This window comes from Condylura cristata, unplaced genomic scaffold (assembly GCF_000260355.1).
Source record: "Condylura cristata isolate star-nosed mole 26May11 unplaced genomic scaffold, ConCri1.0 scaffold00006, whole genome shotgun sequence".
Taxonomy (NCBI): Eukaryota; Metazoa; Chordata; class Mammalia; order Eulipotyphla; family Talpidae; genus Condylura; species Condylura cristata.
The window spans coordinates 21,025,802-21,048,937 of record NW_004567107.1 but is presented as its reverse complement, the minus strand read 5'-3'; the positions used below and the strand labels follow the sequence as shown (position 1 = coordinate 21,048,937).

The 23,136-nt window shown below is 39.6% G+C and overlaps 1 protein-coding gene across 1 annotated transcript in view; it reads right to left on the bottom strand.

The window, feature by feature from the left end:
- Positions 1-1,887: 1,887 nt before the first annotated feature.
- The window catches only part of ABCA1 (ATP-binding cassette, sub-family A (ABC1), member 1), a 117,162-nt gene continuing 95,913 nt past the window's right edge, over positions 1,888-23,136 (bottom strand). Inside the window, exons 34-50 of the mRNA XM_004677462.2 lie at positions 22,085-22,190; positions 21,211-21,285; positions 20,589-20,758; positions 19,279-19,456; positions 17,197-17,312; positions 16,953-17,097; positions 15,373-15,496; positions 14,222-14,351; positions 13,558-13,678; positions 12,244-12,306; positions 11,511-11,617; positions 8,977-9,118; positions 8,437-8,571; positions 7,374-7,477; positions 6,692-6,784; positions 5,847-6,090; positions 1,888-5,209 (exon numbers count right to left, since the gene is read on the bottom strand). Coding sequence (XP_004677519.1) covers positions 5,069-5,209; positions 5,847-6,090; positions 6,692-6,784; positions 7,374-7,477; positions 8,437-8,571; positions 8,977-9,118; positions 11,511-11,617; positions 12,244-12,306; positions 13,558-13,678; positions 14,222-14,351; positions 15,373-15,496; positions 16,953-17,097; positions 17,197-17,312; positions 19,279-19,456; positions 20,589-20,758; positions 21,211-21,285; positions 22,085-22,190 — 2,194 coding nt within the window. The 3' untranslated portion in view covers positions 1,888-5,068. The remainder of the gene's footprint in view (positions 5,210-5,846; positions 6,091-6,691; positions 6,785-7,373; positions 7,478-8,436; positions 8,572-8,976; positions 9,119-11,510; positions 11,618-12,243; positions 12,307-13,557; positions 13,679-14,221; positions 14,352-15,372; positions 15,497-16,952; positions 17,098-17,196; positions 17,313-19,278; positions 19,457-20,588; positions 20,759-21,210; positions 21,286-22,084; positions 22,191-23,136) is intronic.

Below are 23,136 nucleotides of genomic sequence, written 5' to 3'. Positions count from 1 at the left end.
TGCATCTCTAAAACAGATCCTGAAAGTTTCCAGTCCTCTCTCTGGGTGTTGCTGTCAACCTCCCAATCCACCGTCACCTCTTAACCTACCTATGGACCTTTCTCTCCACACAGCCAGCATTCTCTGAAACTGGCTAGATAAAACATTACCTTGTTTTGACACTGCTCTCCAGTGTGTCCTCACTGCATTAACAATAAAAACAAATACCTTAACATTTGAGGACTAAATCTACTAATCCTACAAGTTTTGGTTTCTGTGCCTCTGATTTCATCTCCTATCACTCCAAAATACTGAAATTCTTACCACCACTACCAGCCCCTTCAAGTTGCCAAGCTTTTTCCCACTTGGGGCTTTGCATCAGGTGTTCTTTCTTCCAGGAATATTCTGCTTCCTCACCTTCAAATGTTGGCCTTTATTCAAATCTGAGCTCTTCTCCTTCATAAGCAGGTGTTACTAGCTTCTTATCCCATTAGCCCCTAAGCACTTAGGTTGTCTGCATTAATTCTGTTTATCCGCATATCCCTTGTGAATACAAGTATCATTTCTCCACACCAAGATCCGTTCATTAGAGCAGAACTGACTTCTTGACACAGAGCCCCAGACCTTATAAAAATACCTGCCATATGGTGAAGTTTGGTGAATTTCTGTTCAATTTGCATATATTTTCTGAACTGATTTTTACCAGAACAATTTTAACTGATACCCAACTTCAACAAAAGCATTCCTCCACCACCTATGACATTATAACTCTGAGCAAGTTCCTTATCCACTGAGCCACAAGTTACTCATGTCAAATGGTGTGGTTTACCTCATCCTACAGGAACTGAGGATTAAATGAAGTGCCTGATATATCAAATAGTTGTCCTCTTAGGTTTTTTCCTATTTAATGTACACATTATCATCTCAAAAATTTTTGAGTACCTGAATCTTTATATAGATTTTTCAAAAGAATGTTTTAGCCCAGACTCTTAGGTGCCACCCATTTTCCTTAAATTAACTTCCTTTACATTTTTCAGTTTCTTTTCATTTTTTCACCAAAGAACAGAGTTTTCTATAATTTCATCATGATCACTGCTACATCCACTTCAGTGGGGGAAAAAAATTCCGAGCCACACTGCCAGTGTGCTTGCAAGTGTGGTCTTTAGGCAGCAAGGTTCAGGCCCTCTCCTCTACAGAACTGCCTCCATCCTTCACAGCCAGTCAGCAGAAGTCAAATAGTGCAGACCCTCTGGGATGCCTAATGGGGGCATTTGGCAAAGGTTCTTCAAGTTCCAGGATCAGTACACATTCTTACTATGACTGCAGATGAGCTATGAAAAATAGATCCACGTCTCTTCATAGAGCTCTCTAATCCTGGGCACAGATGGCACAGAAGATAGGGATAGCACCTCCAATACCCATCCACTTTGCCCCCACAATTTTGTACGTTTCCTGCCTGCTGACCCTTGCCAATACCTTGCCAGTGGTACTCGTCATACTATCCTTGTATTTTTGGTTGGAAAATGAACTCTGAAGTCTGCCTTGATAGTTTGCTTAATACCAAATAAGCTAATGAAGTTTTTATTAAATAGGCTGCAAGATATTTTCTGGTAACTCTGCAGCATTATAATCATTAGGCAGAGTAAGTTTATCTAAAACCTTTTCAACTTACTTAATGTCAGACATTATCTTAACTGAAGCATGCAAGTAGAACACCCTGGTTTCTATTTTCAAATAGGCCCCTCAGTTCTCTTTTGTGATTAACAAGGAATTGGGCCAATTCTAAATTTCTACTTTCAATCCAAGTAGCTTTCCCTCTACAAGTGACATTTCTTCCTCCTTTAATAGCTTTATAATTTCTTAACAGTAGGTGGTGCTATGAATGCACGAAAATAAATTTGTATAGACTAACAACTGTCACAGCTTTATTTCGTGACTCATTACAACATAGAAATATGCCTTTTTAATACTTCATATAAAGTTATTGACTTTTTTCCTTTTTTTCCTTTTAATGAAAATGATTTAACTTAGAAATCTATTGTGAAATTTTTATCTAGTTTTGCAATTCTCAGATATTCCAGTGCAAAAATAGATCCCATTACAGAAAGCATAAAGTGCTTGGAATGAAGGGCCAATGATAAAGAAAAAGCACAAAAACATAGCTTCAGTCCAGGGTACAGGAAGAGAGAACAGAATACTCAATCCTTTTGGAAATATTAACACTCTATAAAAAGGGATGCAACAATTTTGAAAAGAATTAGAACAAATTACTATAGTACTGTTATTACTAGCAAATAGTTACAAGGGTACAAATTAATATCTCAATATCAAAGTGGTTCAATATTATGACACATGGCTCTTTGGAAAAAAAAATGTACCTGATATATACAACCACATGGAGAAAACACAGACAAATCCCTTTAGTCAATGATTATTATACAGTGAATGAGGGATGTGCAACACTTATAGTCACAATGCATACACTTTCAGTACAGATATTGAAATACAGTAGTTTGAGGTTTGTTTGTTCTTTAACAATGAATTGTGCTGGATATTTAGGTAGAGAGGACAATTTTGTTATTATTGTTTTTTTTCCCCCATATTCACAGTTGTTAGTAAGGTTTCCAAGATGTCCAAAAAAGCAAGAGAATTCTTTCAACACTTAAAGATTTCTGAAATTCACATAGCGACATTTCCACAGGGAATATATAGAAATTTTACTTACGTTAGTAAAAGTTTCTACTACAATTAGGCTTACACAGGGAAAATAGGTAATACAGTATTAGTAAGTCAGTGTGTAATGGTAGAGTGTTTCTAGCTTCAAGAGATCCTTTAAAATCTGTATTGAAATGTCATTTTTCATAGTCCATAGTGCCTTTGATTTTTAAAAATATGTTCTTGAAATCAGAGAAACTAAAGCAGGGGGTTTCTCACAGATTAAATATAAAGGAGAATTAAAACATGATTCTAGTGAAATGGAAAAAAACCACAGAAGTTTGATTTTTAATTTCATGTTATTAAAGAGCATAAATAAAATTCTCTCATGCTGATAGTTACTGAATGTAGTCCTTCATTACTTGTTTACCATTTTAAAAAGTATTGATAATAATTTCTAATTTTTGAAGCAACAAATTATAACATTCTATAAATTTTAAAGAGTTGAGATAGTTCTGAAATCTTATGTTTAGAGTTAATATTTAAATATCATATTGAAGTTTTCGAAAAAGGAGAATTTAGTAGTAATATTTAAACTGCATTAACTTTATCAAGCAGTAGTTCTCTCATATTTTTGATGCCTCAAGACACAACATTTAACTAGTGAAATATTTTTTAAAGTGTTTACTGATGAAAAAAACAAGACTGGGTTCAAATGCCTGAAATATCATTGATGTGGGGGAGTGGGGTACTGGCTTTACATTTTTTCCATAAGTTAGCAGTTGAAGAGATGAAATATTTGAAATGTCAGAATGTGTATCTAAGATCTTCAGAGCCAATTGGAAGATACTAAATGCCATAAACACAAATTGTTTTGCATAAGAAGTTTTGAAGCTAGCTGTCTTCCCTGTGAAAGAATTCATTTTTTAGTCTTGTGACCCTAGTAACACTTGAACTTTCTTGGTGTTTGCATTGTTTTGCATTATTTTCACAAAATGGAATGCCCATTATTCTTCCCATGGGCCCCCACAACCACAGCAACAAAGCGACCTATATTTGTAAACCAGTTATCTGAATAACATGGCACAGGAAATCTGAGACTTAATTTCTCCCACCCCATCCATAAACAGTACTCATTCAGCTAAAACATACACTCGAAATACTTGATTCATGAACTGAGATTAAGAATATTTTAAATGATCTTAAACTCAAACACAAAATTGTCATGAGATGCTGCCCTTCACATTCTTTCCCAGGCACTAGAAACGAGTCAGGTGATCCATCTGCAAACTTACATGAGAAAATAAAGCTAATGAGGCAGTGTGGCCCCCCCATGCCCCTCTATGCCACAGGGTTCTACAAAGAGGTCATTCTAAGGTTCAGAAGTCACTGTTGGAACTTAAAATTCCAAATAACTTTAAACAAAGTTTAAACAAAAATTTTTGTCAAAATACAATCCCATCTTCTCATGTCCTAGATTAATTTAAAAAGCCAAAAGTAATACTACACTTGTGTCAAACAAGATCTTGAGATGCAGTGTACCGTGTTAGTAGACAACAGGGACAAATGGACACGGTCCTCCCAAGGTTTGAGCACACCATCTCTTTAGTCCCATGCCCCGCCTCAGCAGCTTACAGCCCAACAATCTGGCTGCCGGTTCTTTGCTTCTTACCAGGATCCAAGAACATTTAAAGAGTTCAAGGAAGATGACCCTGGAGGCCAATGGCTCCAAATGAACCATGTCTCCCTGGTCCAGAGCCTCTCACATTTTGCCTGTTACCGCCACCGAAGCAGCTCGTCATAGAGGGATTCAAATCATGGCTTTCCCCACACATGGCACCTGTTTGTGACCTTATATTGATGATGTCAGCAGACTCTGAGCAGAGCAAGCTTTTGGCAAAGTGTGCGTTACACGCCATGGTGCTTCAGACTTTTTAGGCAACTTGACACTAGTTATTCTGGCATACTCTTTGCCAGCACTGGATGTGTCTCCGGGAAGCCAGTCTCCTGGCCTGGCATGGCTTGATAAATGAAGATGTGCCTGCCTTCTGATTTTGATAATCACTGGCCATGATGACTTGATGACTTATTGTTGCAACCCCAGTGAGGATACAAAGGAATAAAAAAGTATGCTTTCAAACCCATAGGTCCACTGGGTTCCATATTAAAAGTTTCACACACATATAAGGTAATAAACTAAATTCAAGTCTTTTTCACTGGAGAGCCACACAAAACATAGGCTACAAAGGCACTGCCCCTGTAATGGAATTTTGTTTTTGTTGCATTGAACTGCATTGCATTGAACAGTATCAGTACAGTATCCAGTTTACTTCTTCCCACAAAACTTTCAGCTCTTTCCTCTGAAACACTTCATGTGGTGCAAAGGAAGGTAAAGGTCCTCCTTTCTTTCAGCTATCTGTATGAACAGGATTCTTCACACATAACTTTCTTTCACTTTCTCATCCTGTAGAAAAGATGTGAGAACTGCAACATCCACTACTGTCTGGTTTTTGTGTAATGACAGGTCCTTTAAGTGATCATCATCACTTTGGTCCTTGGCAAAGTTTACAAATACCTGTAGAAAGAAAGATGGATTTTAATAAATACCTCTGAACTTGCTCTTTCTTCAAGTTGCATCTCTACATGTGGAAATTAAGTTGAATATGAGAATACAAGACTACATGAGCAGACTAACTAGAAAACTGTGTGTACAGGAAAAAGGACCACTTGAAAAAGTATTAACCACTTAAAAACATACAACCTTTCATATTACTTCTCTTCCCTACCCACCAAACTCTTAACTGCTCAATCATGATTTACTTTGGCTTACAAAGCCTTGACAAAAGGGAAGGAGCATGAAGGCTAACTAACATTTGCTAAGTGCAGCTAATACCTACTAAGTGCCAGGATCTGTTTGGTTGATGCTAACTTACTTAAATGGCATAAAACGCCTGGCCAAATGTCTGGCCCATAAAAGGAAGTTATGATTATTATTACCAATTATTCTCATAAAACACATATAAAGTTGACAGCATCATCTCCTTTTACAGATTCAGGAAGGTTCAGTAAAAAGTGAAAGTACAGCTAGTAGTAGAAAATTGAGAATTCAAACTCCTATAGTCTATGCTGCTCTAGGAACCATAACGGGTTCAGGGAGGAACCAAGAATCCTTACCTACAAATACATATCTCTTTTTGAAACACAGTACTTACTTGGTCAAGTGTTGTCTGAGAAACAGAGTAGTCTTCTATGTGGAGTTGCTTTTTGCTCTGGGACAGGATGCTGAATATCCTGGCCAGGGATGACAATGAAGATGGAAGCTGGTACTGTAGCATGTTCCGATGCTTCTCTTTGAGAACACTTCCTGGAAAGGCGTGCTCAAAGAACTCCTGGACAGGTTTCAGATCGGGGTTGGAACCTGCTATCCGTACAACTATCGTGTAACCATCTCCAAACCTGAAAACAAACCAAGAAAGTCCACGTGAAAGATGCCCAAAGAAACCTCGCAAAAGCATTTAACCCCAAGACCCAACTTGTATCATGAAAAAGAAGATCCCTGACAGACCCAGAAGTAAGTTTTTGAGAAAAGGAACTAATTTTCATTTAGTGAGTATCTATTTCATGTGAGGTACCATATTACATTCCTTAGATACTTAATTTAATCCTCACCTGAAGTCTGTTAGAGAAACTGAAGCCCATAGTACAGAGCTCAAAGACCAGGCTGTGGCCCCACTTATGTTAATGTTTACCTCCAAAAGCCTATTATCTGACCTCACCAGTATGGTTCTATTTTATCTACATAACAAAACTAGAAGGTAGATAATCCTAGGAAACTGACTCTCAAGAAGGTTAAGTCATTTACCAAAGGGCACAGGAGTAAAAGGTAACAAGAGAATTTGATTGTAGCCTAGTTTGGCTTCAAAGTTCCCTTTTGTATACAGTATACCATTTTGTTCAGTTAGCTTCCTTTACTTCAGAGACAGTATTCATATATTCAGAGAAGAATAAATACAAGTTTTCTCAGAAGGTACGATCCCAATAAAACTGTCTTTGTTACCTGTTTTTCAGGTGCTGGACACTGCCAAGACACCTGAACCTCCCATTGACCATAATTGCCATCCTAGTGCAGAGAGCTTCACATTCTTCCATACTGTGAGAAAGCAGAAGGAGCTTTTAGTTTTGGAAAGATCCTCCTACAAAATCAACATCACCATGTCATCAGACATTTAGAAGAAACAGAAACCTAGCTTCCTAGGCCACAATTGCATCCTGTTACAAGAGCATGAAGATGTAGGGTTAACACAGCTCACTGCAGTGCAGTGAAACAATGCACTGCATTGTTTACAAGCCTGAAGAAATTTGGAAACAGTCCAAATGCAAAATAATGGAACAGCTAAGTAAATTAGGAACTATCCTAATGGAAAGCTATCAAGCTGTACGAAAAGATGACTGATGTGGAGTAATGTTCACCATATCTTGTTAAGTGAAAAAAAAAAGCAGTATATATACCAAGTTGGAAATTGTGGTAATATACAAACACGCATATAGACTTCCATAGAACTGCAAAGGCAGTGAAGGGATAGTGTCGGCTGTCTCCAAGTGATGCAGTTTCAAGTGCTCAGAGTTGTTTTTCTCCTTGCCCTTCTATACTTTGTGATTTTTACATAGCAATCAGATATACCACTTGGGAAATTTAAAAATAACACAAAACAGTAGACAAGCCAGGCTTCACTACAGACCTATGAGATGTTAGCACCACTGATCTCCCCTCTTTGACGACACTGAGAGCACAATTCCACAAGAATCTCCGGGCTTTGGGGTCCATGCCTGTGGTGGGTTCATCCTGTAACGAGAGTAACTCAGTCCTGTTATTTTCTGAAAAAGCATCCAGGATAGACTTGTATTTAAAGGCAGAAGCATCTCTGAAATAACTTAAATTTAATTTACCATTCTAGTATTTCTTGAGCACCAAAAAACCAGACCATATATATATAAATAAGTTTTAGACCTGCTTGCTTTTTATAAATGCCTCACTGAAGCAGGAAAAAACACCTAATTTTTTATTACATTTCTCCTAACAAACAGAAAGGAAAGGGAAAAGGTCATTTAGTGTCATAACAGACATATATTAAAAATATTTTGTGTGAAAGCTCCATTCAAGTTAATGTAAAGTTTGTGTAAAATTCTGTTTGTTCTTTTTATTATTATTATTATTATTCTACTTGACTCCGGCTTAGTGTTATATAATACTTGCTAGTGTTAATGAAATACATTCCAGATCTACGTGTCCTGGATTACATTAAAGCTGCCACCCAAGGCTGCTGCTCTTCTTCTTTGTTCTTTTCTACAGAAGAAAAGGAGTCAAGGGCCACTGTCTAGTCTCATCCTCTGGTTTCCACTTATTTGTATGTGAGGCACTATGAGCAAGGTGCTGATCTTAAAGCATTGTCCACACACTTTCTCTTCAGTGGATGAACACATAAATGCTTAGAAAGAGTGTTCAACCTTAGAGAAAGGTCAAATCACATATCGAGCCAGAGCTACACTTGTTAAGAGTTCTCCATACCAGAGAAACAAGGAAGCTGGAATGCCTTTGGGGGCCTTTGAGGGGCTGGCAAAGTCATCCCAGTATGTGTCAATAAGAGAAACAAGAAAGCTCCCCTATGTCTTTCTGAGACTACAGTTCCTGGTAAGGGGCAAGCAGCTGACCACTGCTAACATCCTTGAACATATAGGATTTCAGAAAAGTGATGTTTTCCATTTAGGGAAGAACAAGAGCTTTCCACCCAGAGTCACACTCACCAGAAACACCACAGGAGGCCCGCCGATCAAAGCCATGGCTGTAGAGAGCTTGCGCTTATTGCCTCCACTGTAATTACCAGCATATTTTTCTCCATACTTCACTAGGCCCAGTTTCCGAATTGCCCACTCACCAACCTAGAATGGTAAAAAGCTCACTGAATTTTATCTGCCTTGGTAATTTTAGCACGCTTTCTTACATTTACATATGAAAAGTCTTGCACCAAGTAAGATCAGATTCTATCACCATGACCTGGCAAGTGCTGAGGAGCCAAAAGCAGAGGGGAAGGGTTTGTGTGAGTGCTGGCAATACTTCCTCACTGCCCTCCAGCACAGACCTCCACCCATCCCCACCCCACCATCACAGACCCTCTCCCCTTCCCCCTTCCCACCCCAGAAGTGAGTGCAAAGAGCCAGCATGTCATATTACTAAATCCATGACAAAAAAATAGCCTGAAGCTGACGATCATGATAAAGTCAAAAGCACCAGGCACACTGTCAGGATGCCAAGGAGGCTGGCTGGCCTTCTGGTGCCCGCTGTACCTTGCCAACTTCTTTCTCTGGGACTCCTCTCAAGAGGGCAAAGAATTCTACATGTTCTCTTCCAGTCAGCAGCTCTGTGATGGCATCAAACTGAGGGCAGTAGCCCATGTTCTGATGTACTTCGTGGATGTTTGATAAGATACTATAAGGAAAAACATAACTGGTCAGGATTTCAGTGTTTACAGGTACTCTGATCAGAAACCTCTGTTTAGTGTTCCTACAAAGTGTGACACAGAAATACCAAGACTCCACTATGGCTTGAAGAATACTTCACTGTGGCCTTAGAACGCCAACCCTTCTAAACAGTGAGGGTTCCTGCCTCATCCTGGCCGGACCTTGCACTTCAAACAGAAGCACCAGAGGTTTCCCTAGCCCTTCACCACTGCAGCACCATCTTTACCAACAATCCCAGCCACACAATGCAAAGGCTTTGCCACTGAAGCTTCACCCCAGAATTGACTCTGTGGCCCAGTCATGTATCATAATGTCTTGTTGCTCCAAAGTCTCCCTCATGGTCATTCAGACACTGAAGAGGCCCAGCAACTCTGAGTGTGACTCACTCTGTTCTGCTGCCCACCCCTGACTCAACCACAGCATGTGACAGACTCCCTTGGTTCTGCTGAAGACCCAACACTGCATTCTCCTGGTTTCTAAAGTTTTTCAATCACAGACTTGGAGAATCTAGTGATAGAAGGAAACATTTACATTTTTCATGTATCAGTGGGTTTATTTTGAGGCATTTGAAGCCAATCTCATCTGGATAGTCATGAGTTTGGCCTTTAGTGCTCTCCATTCCCCTCTGTACATCTACTTAGGACTCCAAGATCCACCCTTTCCCAGAATTACAATGGAGGTGCCCATGGGCACCTATACAGCTCCCCTGTCCAAGCCTGCTCTCACAACTAGTCACTGTGACAAAGCTTTGTTTGGGCCAGCCACGGCCTTCATTGCTGTATGCCCCAGGAGGCTGCTGCTAGGAACAAGGCTGGCGAAATAGGTATGCACCCTCAGGCCTGCTATTCTACAATTTCTGTTTTCTTAAGCCTCCTAAGGAAAAAAAAAAGTAGTAAGAGACAGGAGATCCATGTGTAAGTAAATTAAGTTCTCCGCTCCTTTCAGTTTTATTGGCTAGAAACCCCTTATTGTGAGTCATCATCTACTAGTGACTTGTGAAATAAATTTAGCAGGTCATAATCAGCATTTCTTTCATGAGAGAGTAGTAGAATATCAGAGTACACAAACAGTATGAGTAGGTATTGTTTTATGAAAATTGTATTTAAGAGATAAGACTGTTATGTCTGTATTTATTGGGTTGAGATGTAAAATTTATTTGCTACTATGGATCATGGTCAGAAAGTCAATGCCTTATATCATCTCTTTATGCAAAAAGTCCAGAGAGGGGCTTCTCTGGTAGCACAAGGAGTTAAAATGCAGCACTATGAAGCTATATGCAGCCACTATACCAGAGGTTGAATCCATCCCCAGCCAGGATGCTGACCCACATGGTTTGGCACACCTCTCCTGTGTCATCCGCTGCGCCCTTCAGCAGGATTTTCAGTTGATCTGCCTATTCTGCTCCCCACTCTATCTCTGGTGAATCCTCTAAGCCTCCATACCTCTGGCCTATACCCCAGTTCTTATATGTATAAATAAATCTTTAAAGAAAAGAAGCCCAGAGAAGCTCCACATATTTGAAAATACTCTGGGGTGACATTGCTTAACAGGTCCCCAGGGAGAAGCTGTACCCCAACAAGTGGATGGCCTAGTAACCTGTGCATTCTCAGATTAGGCCTGACAGGAACCTCATCAACTGGGGAAGTTGACGAGGGCAAATTCAACAGTACATACCCTATTGGCTTGTTGGAATTTTGGGAGGAAATGGCTAAAAATGAATATATGAAAAACAGAAACAAACAAGCATCCAACAATAAGGGATAGGTTAAGTAAACTACAGGAACATGGAGTAAATTTACGCAATAGTTTACAATCCTATACCATAGAATATGCAACTCACTAGGAAATATTTGTAATACACTCAAAAATAAAATATAATTTCAAAAATTAGATACTTTATGATTTTATAATACATGTATTATGTATTTAGAAGAGAGATTTGGGATGATGGGAATGTTCTAAAACTGGATGGTGGGTAAGACCGCACATCTTTAAAATTTTCTAAAATTTATTGATTTGTTCTCATAAAATAAATTATGTAAGTTATATCTGAATAAAGCTATTAAAAAACTGAAGGGAAATGTAAATAGTTGTTATCTCTATTATTTTTATTTTCTTCTTTACACTTTACTACATTTTAACAACTTAATAAACACTATGGAGTATACTGTTATAATCATGAAATAATATTTTATTTAAATCAAGTAAAGAAAATCTGTGGCAATATACAGACTCCTTTTCTCACCTATTTTTTATGGTAGTACCATGTATTGAAGGTACCTCAGCTATAAAGCCTACTATTAAGTATTTCACATAACTTATTCCACTAGCTGCTATTGGTAATCACATTAATTTCTCACCTATTTTTGTTAAGGAAAGCATCTCCTCTGGTAACAGTGGTATCTCCAGTTAACATCTTGAAAGTTGATGATTTACCAGCTCCATTCACTCCCAGAAGCCCAAAGCACTGGAACAGATTGCATAATTTGTAAAAGCAATGACTAAAAATTTGAGTATGAACAGTCATTATAAAATAGTTACTTCAGCTTAATTTTTATATAACATGATCCTGAAATGTTATTGTCAAGTATCAATGATGAGTCAAATATTAAGTATTTCTTAAGAAATCATACAGATATTTAAACATATGTTTTATAACCATACCATTTTGAGTGTGGGAGTATTTGTAAATATTATTTCAGTGTTCAAGCAAGGCCAAAGTTAATGTGTAAAAAATAGTAATGAAAGCCAACTAGTCAAATTTCACCATGTAATCTGACTAAAGGGCATAAAAGAACACAAACATGAACAAAAAAGAAGATATGTTTTAAATTTTAGATCGAATAAATCCATTCAAGTTTCATCATGTTGAACAAATTGCAAAAGCACATTTTGGATGTGTATCTTTTTCTTAAACTATCTGAGATTTTCCAAAGTCATTTTCTTTTGACAAACGTCTCTCACAACTGACGTTTCCTCAGGGTCACAAATAAAGAAGCCTTTGAAAGCCACTTTTTACCCCTTCCATATACTGTGGTCAGTCTAGTCAGAATCTGAACTAGTAGGAACAAACAGAATATGAAGGGCCTCTACCTCTCCAGGAGGAATGCCGACGCAAATCCTGTCAACAGCAGGCTTCCTCTTCCTTCTGTATATCTGGAACAAACAAAATGCAAAAACTGATGAGTCCCAGGTGACTCACAGCAACCCCAAGCAACTGTGTATAAGGGAATTAAAACCCAAACACATCATGAAATAAGGTGTATTGATAAAACTGACACATTTTATAGGCTGAGTGTCTTGCTTTGTCTCTATGGCAATCCTCTTTTGAATGACTGAAGCTCAGAGTGAGAGCTTTTTATTTTTCATACAATATCAATCTTTAAAAAATGTGAGTCACTAATATCTATGTAATTTTCATTTACTTGATGTAGAAAGGTATTATGATATTTTAAAAACTAAGTTCTGGATGGCACACAGGTGACTTGGTGATGGGAAACCTGCAGGGATTACAATTGAGATAGAAAAAAAAATGTACAAAATGATGTAAAAATAAACTGTTATAAATAAATAAATAAATAATAAAGTTCTGGCCCCTCAGGTTAAAGCACAGCACTATCACACCCACTGCAGTATGAGTTCGATCCCCCATCAGAGAGCTGACCCACATGGTGCAGCAGACCTCTCCTGACCTGCCTACTGCTCCCTTCAGTAGTGTATTTCAGTCTATCCCCCTGTTCTTCTCTCCACTCTGGTAAATCCTCTTACCCTCCCCATGCCTCTGGCTTATATTCCAGTTCTGTGTGCATAAGTAAATAAATCTTAAAAAAAAAACACCTGCTTGTTTAAAAAAAATAAAAATCAAGTTCTAATGAATAAAAATTTGTAATCAAAAGATTCCATCTGTCACAAAAAATGTAAGCTGTTGGCAAAGGCTGAAAACGCCTCTCCTACTGAGCAATGGAGACTTACCAGCTTTTTGGACAATGAAATTGAACATCAACTATATATTCTTTGACTAGAATACAATATTAGTATGTTTTAATAACTAACAATAAATGTAAGTATGAAAAACAAATATACTTAAGAATGAGAATTCACATTACAAAAGTATTCTCAATAGGATTTCTTTAATTAAAAAGTCCCCATGGGGCATTTAAAGTAAAATTAAATTGACAGAAGCTTGGTACTGTACCCCAGTTCTGTATGCACAAATAAATAAATAAATCTTTAAAAAAAAAAAAAAAAAAAGTCCCCATGGGGCATTTAAAGTAAAATTAAATTGACAGAAGCTTGGTAAAGATACACATTTGGGGAAGCATGCATGCTTTTTTTTTTTTTTCCATGCAAGTCAGTGAAATACTAGTTTCTAACATAAAGTCTTACAGCCTGTCCTCATTGACTCACCTTTGTCAGTTCCTTGATTTCCAAGATATCATTCTGTCCTCCACCATCAAGAATTCTCTGTCTTTCTCGTCTGACATCTTCATCCTCATCATTCATAGGAGGAAGCTTTGCCTTTACCGGTCTTAGGAGGAAATTGAAGAAAAATCAACCTTTTCAGCTATTTTTCTTTTTTGTCCTTTCTTTTTTCATTGAAGTACCACCATGTGTCCCTGTTAGTATTTTGGATACACAGGACCTCCCCCATCAGTCACCACAGTGCACCCACCACACACACACCCGCAGTCCTCCACTAGAGTCCATTGTGCCTATTCTTTCCCCACCTCCCTCCTCCTCTCTCCCCCTCAACTGCCTTAGTTCAATGGTCAGCTCTCAAGGGTTGGTCTGACTTTTGTTTGGTTTCACTAGACTTGACATATAAGAAACAATATCTGGTATGTGTCTTTCTCCTTCAGGCACATTTTATTTTTCAAGACAAAGGTCCACGTTGAAAGAAATCCTATGAAATCTACTCTCCAGTTTCCTGTGAGGCCCCCACATTAGGAAAGAGTTTGACTATCTGCTTTGAGTTCAATTCAGTCCAGTCACCACTGATGGGTGAATTCCATGTGCTGCTTCTCTTGTGACCCTCAAGCAGGTGTTCTGTGAGTTCTGAGAAAAAGCTCACCTGGGCCTGATGAAGAATCTGTACTGGATTAGAACAGTGATGAGGAAGAACACCACTCCTTCCACAGCCATGGCGAAGAGGTTTCGGCCCACCAGGTCCCACGAGAGTGGCGAGACAAAGCGATTCTCCCCTAGCAGACACAATGCAGAGATCTAGTTCATGATGGATGCACCAAAGACCATGACCTTTCTTTAAATTCAGGTTCAAATTTACCTCCCTTCCTTGTTAACACCAGTGGTTATCACCCATGAGGAGACTAAAAAACTAAGGGAGTAGCCACCTTCCAAGTCTGATTTGAAGTAAGTTTTGAGGGGACAGACTGCAAATCAGGTCAACATATTAGATCTGCTACATCATCTACAATAGCTAATGTTTCCTTTTTAATGAGTGTGTCAAAATCTTTTGTAAAAAAGTAGACAATCCATGGATAATTTGTGGGTATTTTAACAAGTTACAAGTTCCACTGGGATCAGAAAGCACTTTAAAAATAATGCCCCTTTCAGTAATGTAGCAACTGAATTTAATAACTTAGTTTTATATAAGTATCTCTTAAATTCCTTATGTATCACCAGGCTGAGGGGAGGGAGACAGGCTGGGCAATGGTCTCTCTCCTATGTGCTTTAAATAACATGGCTCATATAACAATATAAGCAATATAAGCCATATAAGCCAGTGGGATAGAGCAGCCACAGGAGAGATACTTATAAAGGTTCTAAAAGGTGGAAATTGTTACAGTAAATTATCTTTTTATAGATGGTGTAAAAATAACATATGGTAACATCTGCCTTATGTTTTCTTCATAAAGCACAAGTTTGCATCTCTCCTGATTATTTGTCCTTTATCTAGTTGTCAAAGCTGTTGTTTGACTTTTCCAATGAAAAATCCAACCACTGCCATCAGGCACTGTGTTCAAGCTAATACATTTTCCCTACTTCCAAACTTAACCCCCCCACCTTATGTTCTTGATGTTCTCAAAGGCACACACAGATGTGTCTCAAAACCATGTCACAGCCAACTGTGCTATCATGTGACCTATCTGAGAAGTCCTGTGCCCAGTCATCAGTCTCTTTGCAAAAACAAAGGCCAGAGCACCAAGGTCTATGCAAACTGCCATCTTGATGAAGCATCTCTTTGGCCCTGATGTCACTCACCAAACCTTTCCAAGGCATCAGCCATTGCCTGGTTTTTCACCATGTCAATAAGACCCCGTCCCAAGCAAAAGTGTGGGAAGATCAGGAACACAGACTTCAGGATGTCATTGATGTTATTCAGCTTCTAGAAAATAAGCAAGAGAGAAGAAGACTAAATGCTATTCATGATTTAAGCTAAAAATTTACCAAAGTCTCAAGTAGGTGAGTGCAGCTAACTATTGATTCCCCAGGACCAAACTGAAGCTTTAATTCAGATAGCAATAAACAGCAGCCACAGCTAATGACAGATAGCACAATACAGTTCTATACTTTAGAAAATGTGGGATTTACATAATGATGATAGGGAAATATGGGTAAAGTTTAGAAACATGGTGATGTTTAATCAGAAGCAAATAACGTGACAAAATATTTGCTTAGCATTCTAAAAGCAACTTGTTCAAGTATGGGTCAATATTTCAGTTTCAGGATTTTGCTGGAATTTTAAAAGTTCTCGAATCTATCAAGCCAGCTGTGGCAAATACCCAGCAACTGAGTAAACTGCCATGTACTGGATGCACTTTGCTAAAGCACGGGAGAGGCAATGGTTATTAAGAACCAATCTCTATGCTGAGGAAGAGGACCATAGGAATAGGAATCTGGTACTGAGTTGGATTTGTGCTGTCCTGAGACACGAGCTGAGGGCTCTAGGAGCAGAAGAGTAAGAGCACCTCCTATAAGGCAGTGGGAAAACCTTCATATTCTAGCTCACTCTTCTTAAAGGGTGAGAGAGATACTGCTAGACTGTGATAGACAAAGGGCATTTGAGCCTACAGGACTATGGCAGGTTTAAGGGACTCAGCTGACATGTCCAGTGACTCAGGGAAAGGGTGTCAGGGAACTGGCCAGGAAGGTATAGCCACCTCTGAAAGTCTGTGTGCACTGAGGTGAGGTGTCTGAAGAGAGGCAATGACAACAGAAGTAGACAGGGAATCTTATTTAAGAGAACAGCGCTTGGAAGAATGAACAAATTAACCAATTGAATATGAGAAAGAAGCAAAAGCAAAGTGTAGAAGAAAAGTTAACAGCTGCCAGTTACCATCTAGGGTGGAAGGGATGGCAAGAAAAATGTAGGTTCTAAGGGGTAATTAGGATGAGTCTGGGGTATCTGTAAATTGTCTGAAAGCAATTAAGAATGTGAGATCAGAGTTCAGGAGACTGTCAGGGCTGAAGGCATAGATCTGAGAGGACAAAGTAAGACAAAGAGAGGTGGTGGGAAAAGCCTCCAGCAATGCCCAGAAATATATTCTAAAGTGGAAAGCAGAGATGGCAGAGAACTAAAAACTGGGAAGAGCAACATTTAATCAGAAAGGAATATTTAAAAAAAAAATTGTCAAAGGAAACTGGAAGTTTGAACAGACACTTATAAGGAATAGGAGACAAGTGGTATGTAACTCCAGGGAAGAGAGAATCTGAAAAAGGACAGGGTAATTAATTTGTGGTGTTACCAATGCACACAAATAGAACAAGATGATGATGCAACCAGACCCTCTGAATTCCAGGGACCTCATCCCAGAAGGAGGCGCTCTTTCTGGAGAACTCACATTGTTGGTGAACAGCTCCAGCACAAAAGTGGCCACGCTACCATTGATCCCGATGAAGAGGTTTACACTGGTGAGGACCACGTAGGCCGTACTGGGGATCTTGAATACAAAGGATGCTGGGTACATAAGTGGTGTGATGGACCACCTGTGAGGCACGAAGGTAAATGTCCATTAGGTATCTCCCTCTGACACTGGCATCCTCTATGCCTTCCCCACTGACATCCCCCATCCACAGTTGCCTTACCCATACAGCAAAAGTAGCAGGGCTAACACAGGCAAATTGGTGGAGGACACATAGGACTTCTGCTGGAAGCAGATGAAGATGATAATGACCAGCGTGGCAGGGACCACATAGTTGCACTGAAAGTGAAACAAAGGAATCAAGTTGACCCCCACATCAAAGATACAACACATTCCAAGTCTTCACTATCATCAGACAGGAAAGGGCAGATAAACATATTGAAGAATATCTTTGATTTAATGAGGCCATGTAAACTATTAATCAAAATACTGGACAATACATTTTGACAAGCATTTTACCCTTGGCTGATTTTATAAACTGCATGCCCTTTCTGTCTTTCCAACAGCTAAGCCAAGGTGTCATGCTCAGTAAACTTACTGAACGATGGATTCCCAGTCAGGGTAATTTCAATTTCACAGGCAGCAAATAAGCTTCCATTATTCTTCCCAAAGATGACTGCGTGTCTCATCATTAATGCTGTACTATAGTCGGCCCGAGATCAATCTCACATGTAATCTATTTATGAGGCAAGTGCTTATAACATGAATGTCAGAATTGTTTCATCACGCTGCGAATAATCTTAAAGTATGTCCTGACAGTGTATCAACCATTAAAATGCAGAAATAAAGACCTGACCATGGGGATAATTATGAAAATTCATTGCTGGCAGAGCAAAGCACACGCAGAGAAGGTGACATGGGTTTGTCAGCTAGTAGAAGAATTTTCAGCGTCAGACCTCAGGGCTCTCTCCAGTCCCATCCATTCAATGTGTTTATCAACAACTTTGCTAAAGGCATGCTTACAGTGAATTTCAGAGGCTGTAAATCAGGGAGGGGCAGATAAGAGACTGGGAGATAAGTGAAGTCCCTGAGGGACTTGATAGTTCATCTCTGAATCTCTTAGGCCTGGCACAGTCAGACACTAAATATGTGTTTAGAGAATGGTAATTACTAGACCTTTTTTTTTTTTTTTATTATTACTAGACCTTTTTTTTTTTAATGGACACTAAATAAGATTCAGTTTAACAGGGATAAATATAAAGTTTGGATCCAAGAAAAACAATTACATTAGCCCAAAATGAACGAGATCCCATTCAACAATCATTCCTGTAAAATGGAGATTCTAGTTCACCAGCAAGTTGCCAGTAAGACAGTGCCACTTCCAAAATGCATTAGCCTTAGGGTGGGTAACAGAAGAATGGAATAAAGACCAACTCCCCCAGAGTCATGGCTATTCAGACCTGAACAGCCTGAACACATGGCTAATTCCAGTCTTTGTGTTTCAAAAGGGACATTAACAATATGGAGCACAGCCACAGAAAGGCAGGCAGACCAGGGCCGAGAGGCCTGCTAGCCTCAGCAGAGACATCATCATTGTCATCATCACTTGCATCTGTACAGTACTTTGGAGATTATGAAGTGTGCTCTCGTACATCATCTGATCTGGGGATGGCTTGGGTTAAATGAAAGTTGTCTTTCAATATCCAAGTGGCTGTGTACTAGGATAAGAATTAAATTTGTTCTCTATGGTTTATAATTCAATGAATTCACAGAGATATGTTTCAACTCCACTTTAGAGAAATTAGAATCCCTCAGAATTTTTTGAATCCCTCCATATTGATCCAAACCTGAAACAATTCAGGCTAATACAAAATTAATTTTACAATGGACGGGCAAACTTCCAGTAAAGTGTATAGTTTTCAAATGACCGAAGTATTTCCCAGCAAGGCAAAGAATACTCTGATTCTGAAAGTTAAAACCCACCAAGCAAAGTAGGGTGGAGTTTTGACTAAAAGTTTGCTGCCTCAGTATTTCTTTGGGAAGTTTTCCCTTAGGAACTTAGCAGTACTGTTGCTAGTGGTAGTATTACTTCAGTCACAGGGTGGACAGATTTTCTCTCTGGTGTGATATCGTCTCTGTATTTAACATCATGTCTGGTGTCATGGGCATGAACAACTGTGTCTGCCTATTCCTTTTTCATTCATCTTCAGATTAGCTACAGCACACCCCAGTGAGAGCCAGGAGCTTTCCTGCAATCACTAGCTCTGTTGGAGATTTCTAAATCAGCAGCAGTCAGTGTTCTTACCATATCCCAAACAAAATTGGAGAGCCAGTAGATGACAGGCTTCACCCCGCTGATGAACTGCAGGTGTTTGGCCTTGCTGACCCGCTCCTGGATCAGGAACACCACAAAGCTGGCTGGGACGAAGGACATGGCAAAGATGACACAGATAGACACGAGGACATCCACTGATGTGGTCATCCTGAAGAAGAAAAAAGGATAGTGAGGCTCTGCAGGGTCACTGATACAGTTGAGGACACAGAATATCCACTCACCAAATACATTTATCAGGGTTAAAGATGATTACTGGCAAATAAAATAGCAAATAACCTGACAGTTAAAATGCAAAAGTGATTTCACTGAAGTCAATGAGAGTCCATTGCCATAACAAAACGCGTTAAGGCAGCCAAAGAATGGCCTAGTAGCACTCATTTTGTTCCATTAAACACACACACACACACACACACACAGGCTTTATAAGAGCAATTCGTTTACTCATACAGAACTAGTGCAGTTTGAAAACTAAAGTAGAAATGTTAATGTGGAACAAGTCAAAAAGCCCTAAGTAAATTTGAAAACAACAGTGTGAGCATATCAATCTAACACAAAAATTCTAGCAGACTCTTTTAAGAACAGTTTTATAAGACCATTAAACAGGGTATAACTGTATATATATATAAATTTTATATAAATTTGATTTAACGATCCTAGTGACATATATTGATACCCTAGGTGAATTTAATAGAAACAGTAACTGCAATGCTCCACACACAGGAAAGCACTGACGTGGGCTGAATATCAACACTGTGCTGACACCAACAGGTAATTTACATGAGTTGCCTCATTTAACCTCATTATCTCTAGGAACTCAGCAACCAGACCCAAACACAGCCCTCTATGACTCTACTTTGAACTAACTCATACTAACTTAAAACTTCATACAGACACATGCTTAATTCAGGAATTAAAAACACAGTTGTACCAAATTTTGAAATAGTAGTTACAAAACAAACAAAACTGACTTTTTATTAAACACTGTGTTAAAGGAAAGTAAAAGTGTTTTAGGGTTTTACTGACAAAATTTTTCACTTCAGAGAATTCACTAAACGCAATGGTTTTAACATATCGGAGTCACTTTCTACCTTCCACAGCGTCATGCCTGCCTGCCAATTCATCTATTGATCATTTTCTGCTCAGAGTGTCAATCAACCCAGACATACCTAGTGCAAATATCCCCAATAGGTACTCGACAACCAGCTTCCCCTGTTCCAGGACTCCCCAGAGACCCTATCCCCCGCCCCTCACCACACCCACTTAGACACAGTCCCACTTACAAGGCCACTTCTGAGAGTTGCTGCTTGGTGAGATTCAGGGGGTGGTTGAAGGCAGTAATCCCATACTGGCTAGGGTTCTCTCCCTTCTGGAGGTTGGCCCGGAGAATGGCATTGTTGATGACATTCAAGAAAGAGCTGATGGCATGCCAGCCCTTGTTATTGAACCATACCTGAAATCAGATAGACCAGGTATAAGGTCATGCTCCCAGATCCTGCTTCTGAAGGTAGGTGCACACACAAACATGCATGTAAATTTCAGAAATTCCAGTCAAATGCCAAGGAAAGACAGAATAGTCAGAGAACAAAGCAAAATGACAGCAGCTGAGCTAGACTGAGCACTGACTGTGCAGCCAGACACTGCTGACTATTTTCACCACCTCTTTAAGACAGTTGTGATCACCAGCTCTATAGATTAGGAAACTGAGTCTTAGAAAGGTTAAGCAATTTGGTCAAGGTTAAGTAATAGTCACAGTAATGCACGTAGTGTGTCTGGAAAGCAAAGCAACTAAAAGTGTTTGTTTCCCTCACAAATCTCTCTACCTGCATTATCATGAACTGAAAAGCACTTCAGCGCACACATTTTTATTGTTCATCAAAAAGCTATGAGAACAAAGTGCTTTACCTTGACATTATTTTTTGTGTCCAGTCCTGTCATGAACCTTCCCAAGCTGCTGAGAAATCGATCTGCAGAACTGTCCTGTGAACAAAAGAAACCGCTCAGTTGGGACAGTTCACAGGAAGGGAGCCTGGCAAACCCTGGGAAGGGCAACATCACTGCCGCCTTTTTTATTGAAATTAAATTTGAAACCACTCGCTAACTGGTTCCTAAGAAACAAGAAGCCAGAAATCTAAATCACTGATGTTACTTAAGGGAATCAGGTACCTTGGGACTCAAAGTCCCAAAACATAGATGTCTGGCTATAACTGGGTGCTGAGAATTCTTCCACAGGTTCTCGGAGTCATCCCAGCCCCAAAACTACACTCAATATACAAACGAGCCAGACATGTGAGGTCTGCACCTCAAAATCAGATACAGATTCTAAGACTGTTGCTGATGCCCATGATCCTAGAGTCCATGTCATCTGAGCTCCCCTAGTCTCATTTAAACCTGAAATACAGAGAAATGAATGAGTACTTCTCAGGTCCTGAACCCAGCTACGAATTTAAAGAAAATGATCCATGACTCTTTTAGCCATTGGTTGTTTTAGAAAAGGAGAGTTGAAGCCCAGTTTACTTACCCACTGGCTAAATTGATAAACAAGTTATTCTCAGGGCCTTTAAATCTCTGAATTTGTTCTTGAGCTAACCTTTCAGATACTAAATATACACTAAGTTCAGAGTTGGCTGGCGTGAGATCACTGAATGCCAAGAATGGCTTTGTATTTAAAAAATCTTAACAACAACAGGCAAAGTGATTAGATTTACCTGCCAATTACTCCCAAACACCAGTAACTTTGGGCCCATCTATCTGACATGCCCCAGGATGGATACAGTACCTTCGCTAGCTTCAAGTGCTTCTTCATTTGTTTGATGGCATCATTAACTTCATGACTTGGAGGAACTGATGGCGAATTACTGGCACCCAGGGAAAATCCACCATACCTAAATGAACAGCCTGACATTAAACACTAGTACACAGCATCATTCAGCAGCAGACCCCACTGGAGTATGTGCAGGCTTCCTTTTCATTGCTAGGTCAAAGGAGGACCAAAGTTAGAAAGGGTTAAGCTTGCCCCTCTCCAAGGAACTCTGGCAGTCTCTTACCTCTCATGGTTACTGTCCACAAGGAAGGGGCACGGGCCTAATGATACAGTGAGACACTGAGGGAGGAATGGTCACTCCACTCACAGATGCTCCTATAAGCCAAACAGCTCAGGCCTGAACCTGAACTTCAAGGCCAGCAGACAGGGATTCAGGATGAGTAGGGAGGGACCCTGGTCAGAACAGGCTAGGAAGGGCTTGAAGACAGCCTGGCTCTCTACTAGCAAATGTGCTGATCGAGGGCTCGCCTTCTGCTCTGCTCAGTTATATGGGTGTTGTCCCACTAAAAAAAGACAAGGAGGAAATATGGGAAGCAGTGACAGAAGGCTCAGTTTTAAGGTGGCCAAATAAGTAGTTCACTTTTCATGAGGTATAAATTGACCTCAAGGGTTTTTTGTTTGCAAAATCCCACCTGTTCCTTCAAAACCTACAGGGATAAATGAATTCGAGTGCCATGAAAATAAATGGCTTTGAGATCTCTAATTTCACCTGAGCCCTTCTTGATTTCAAGGAAAAGACCTGATCCTTGGGACTCTGATTTGGGGGAAATGTAACTATCCTACTTCCCACACAACACTGTGCTTCCTATTAAATCCCTAGACCCCTGAGAAACTTCCAACTCTCCTCAAGGAAATGAGTGTGCCAAATGCCAAAGGTCCATGAAGTGGCAAGCGGGCACTAGCAAAAACACTATAGCCAGAGCAACCCCAAACCGGCCGCTACCTGGTAGTCAAGATAACTTCACTGAAATCACTGTCTGAACTGCAGGATAAGGAAAACAGAAGAA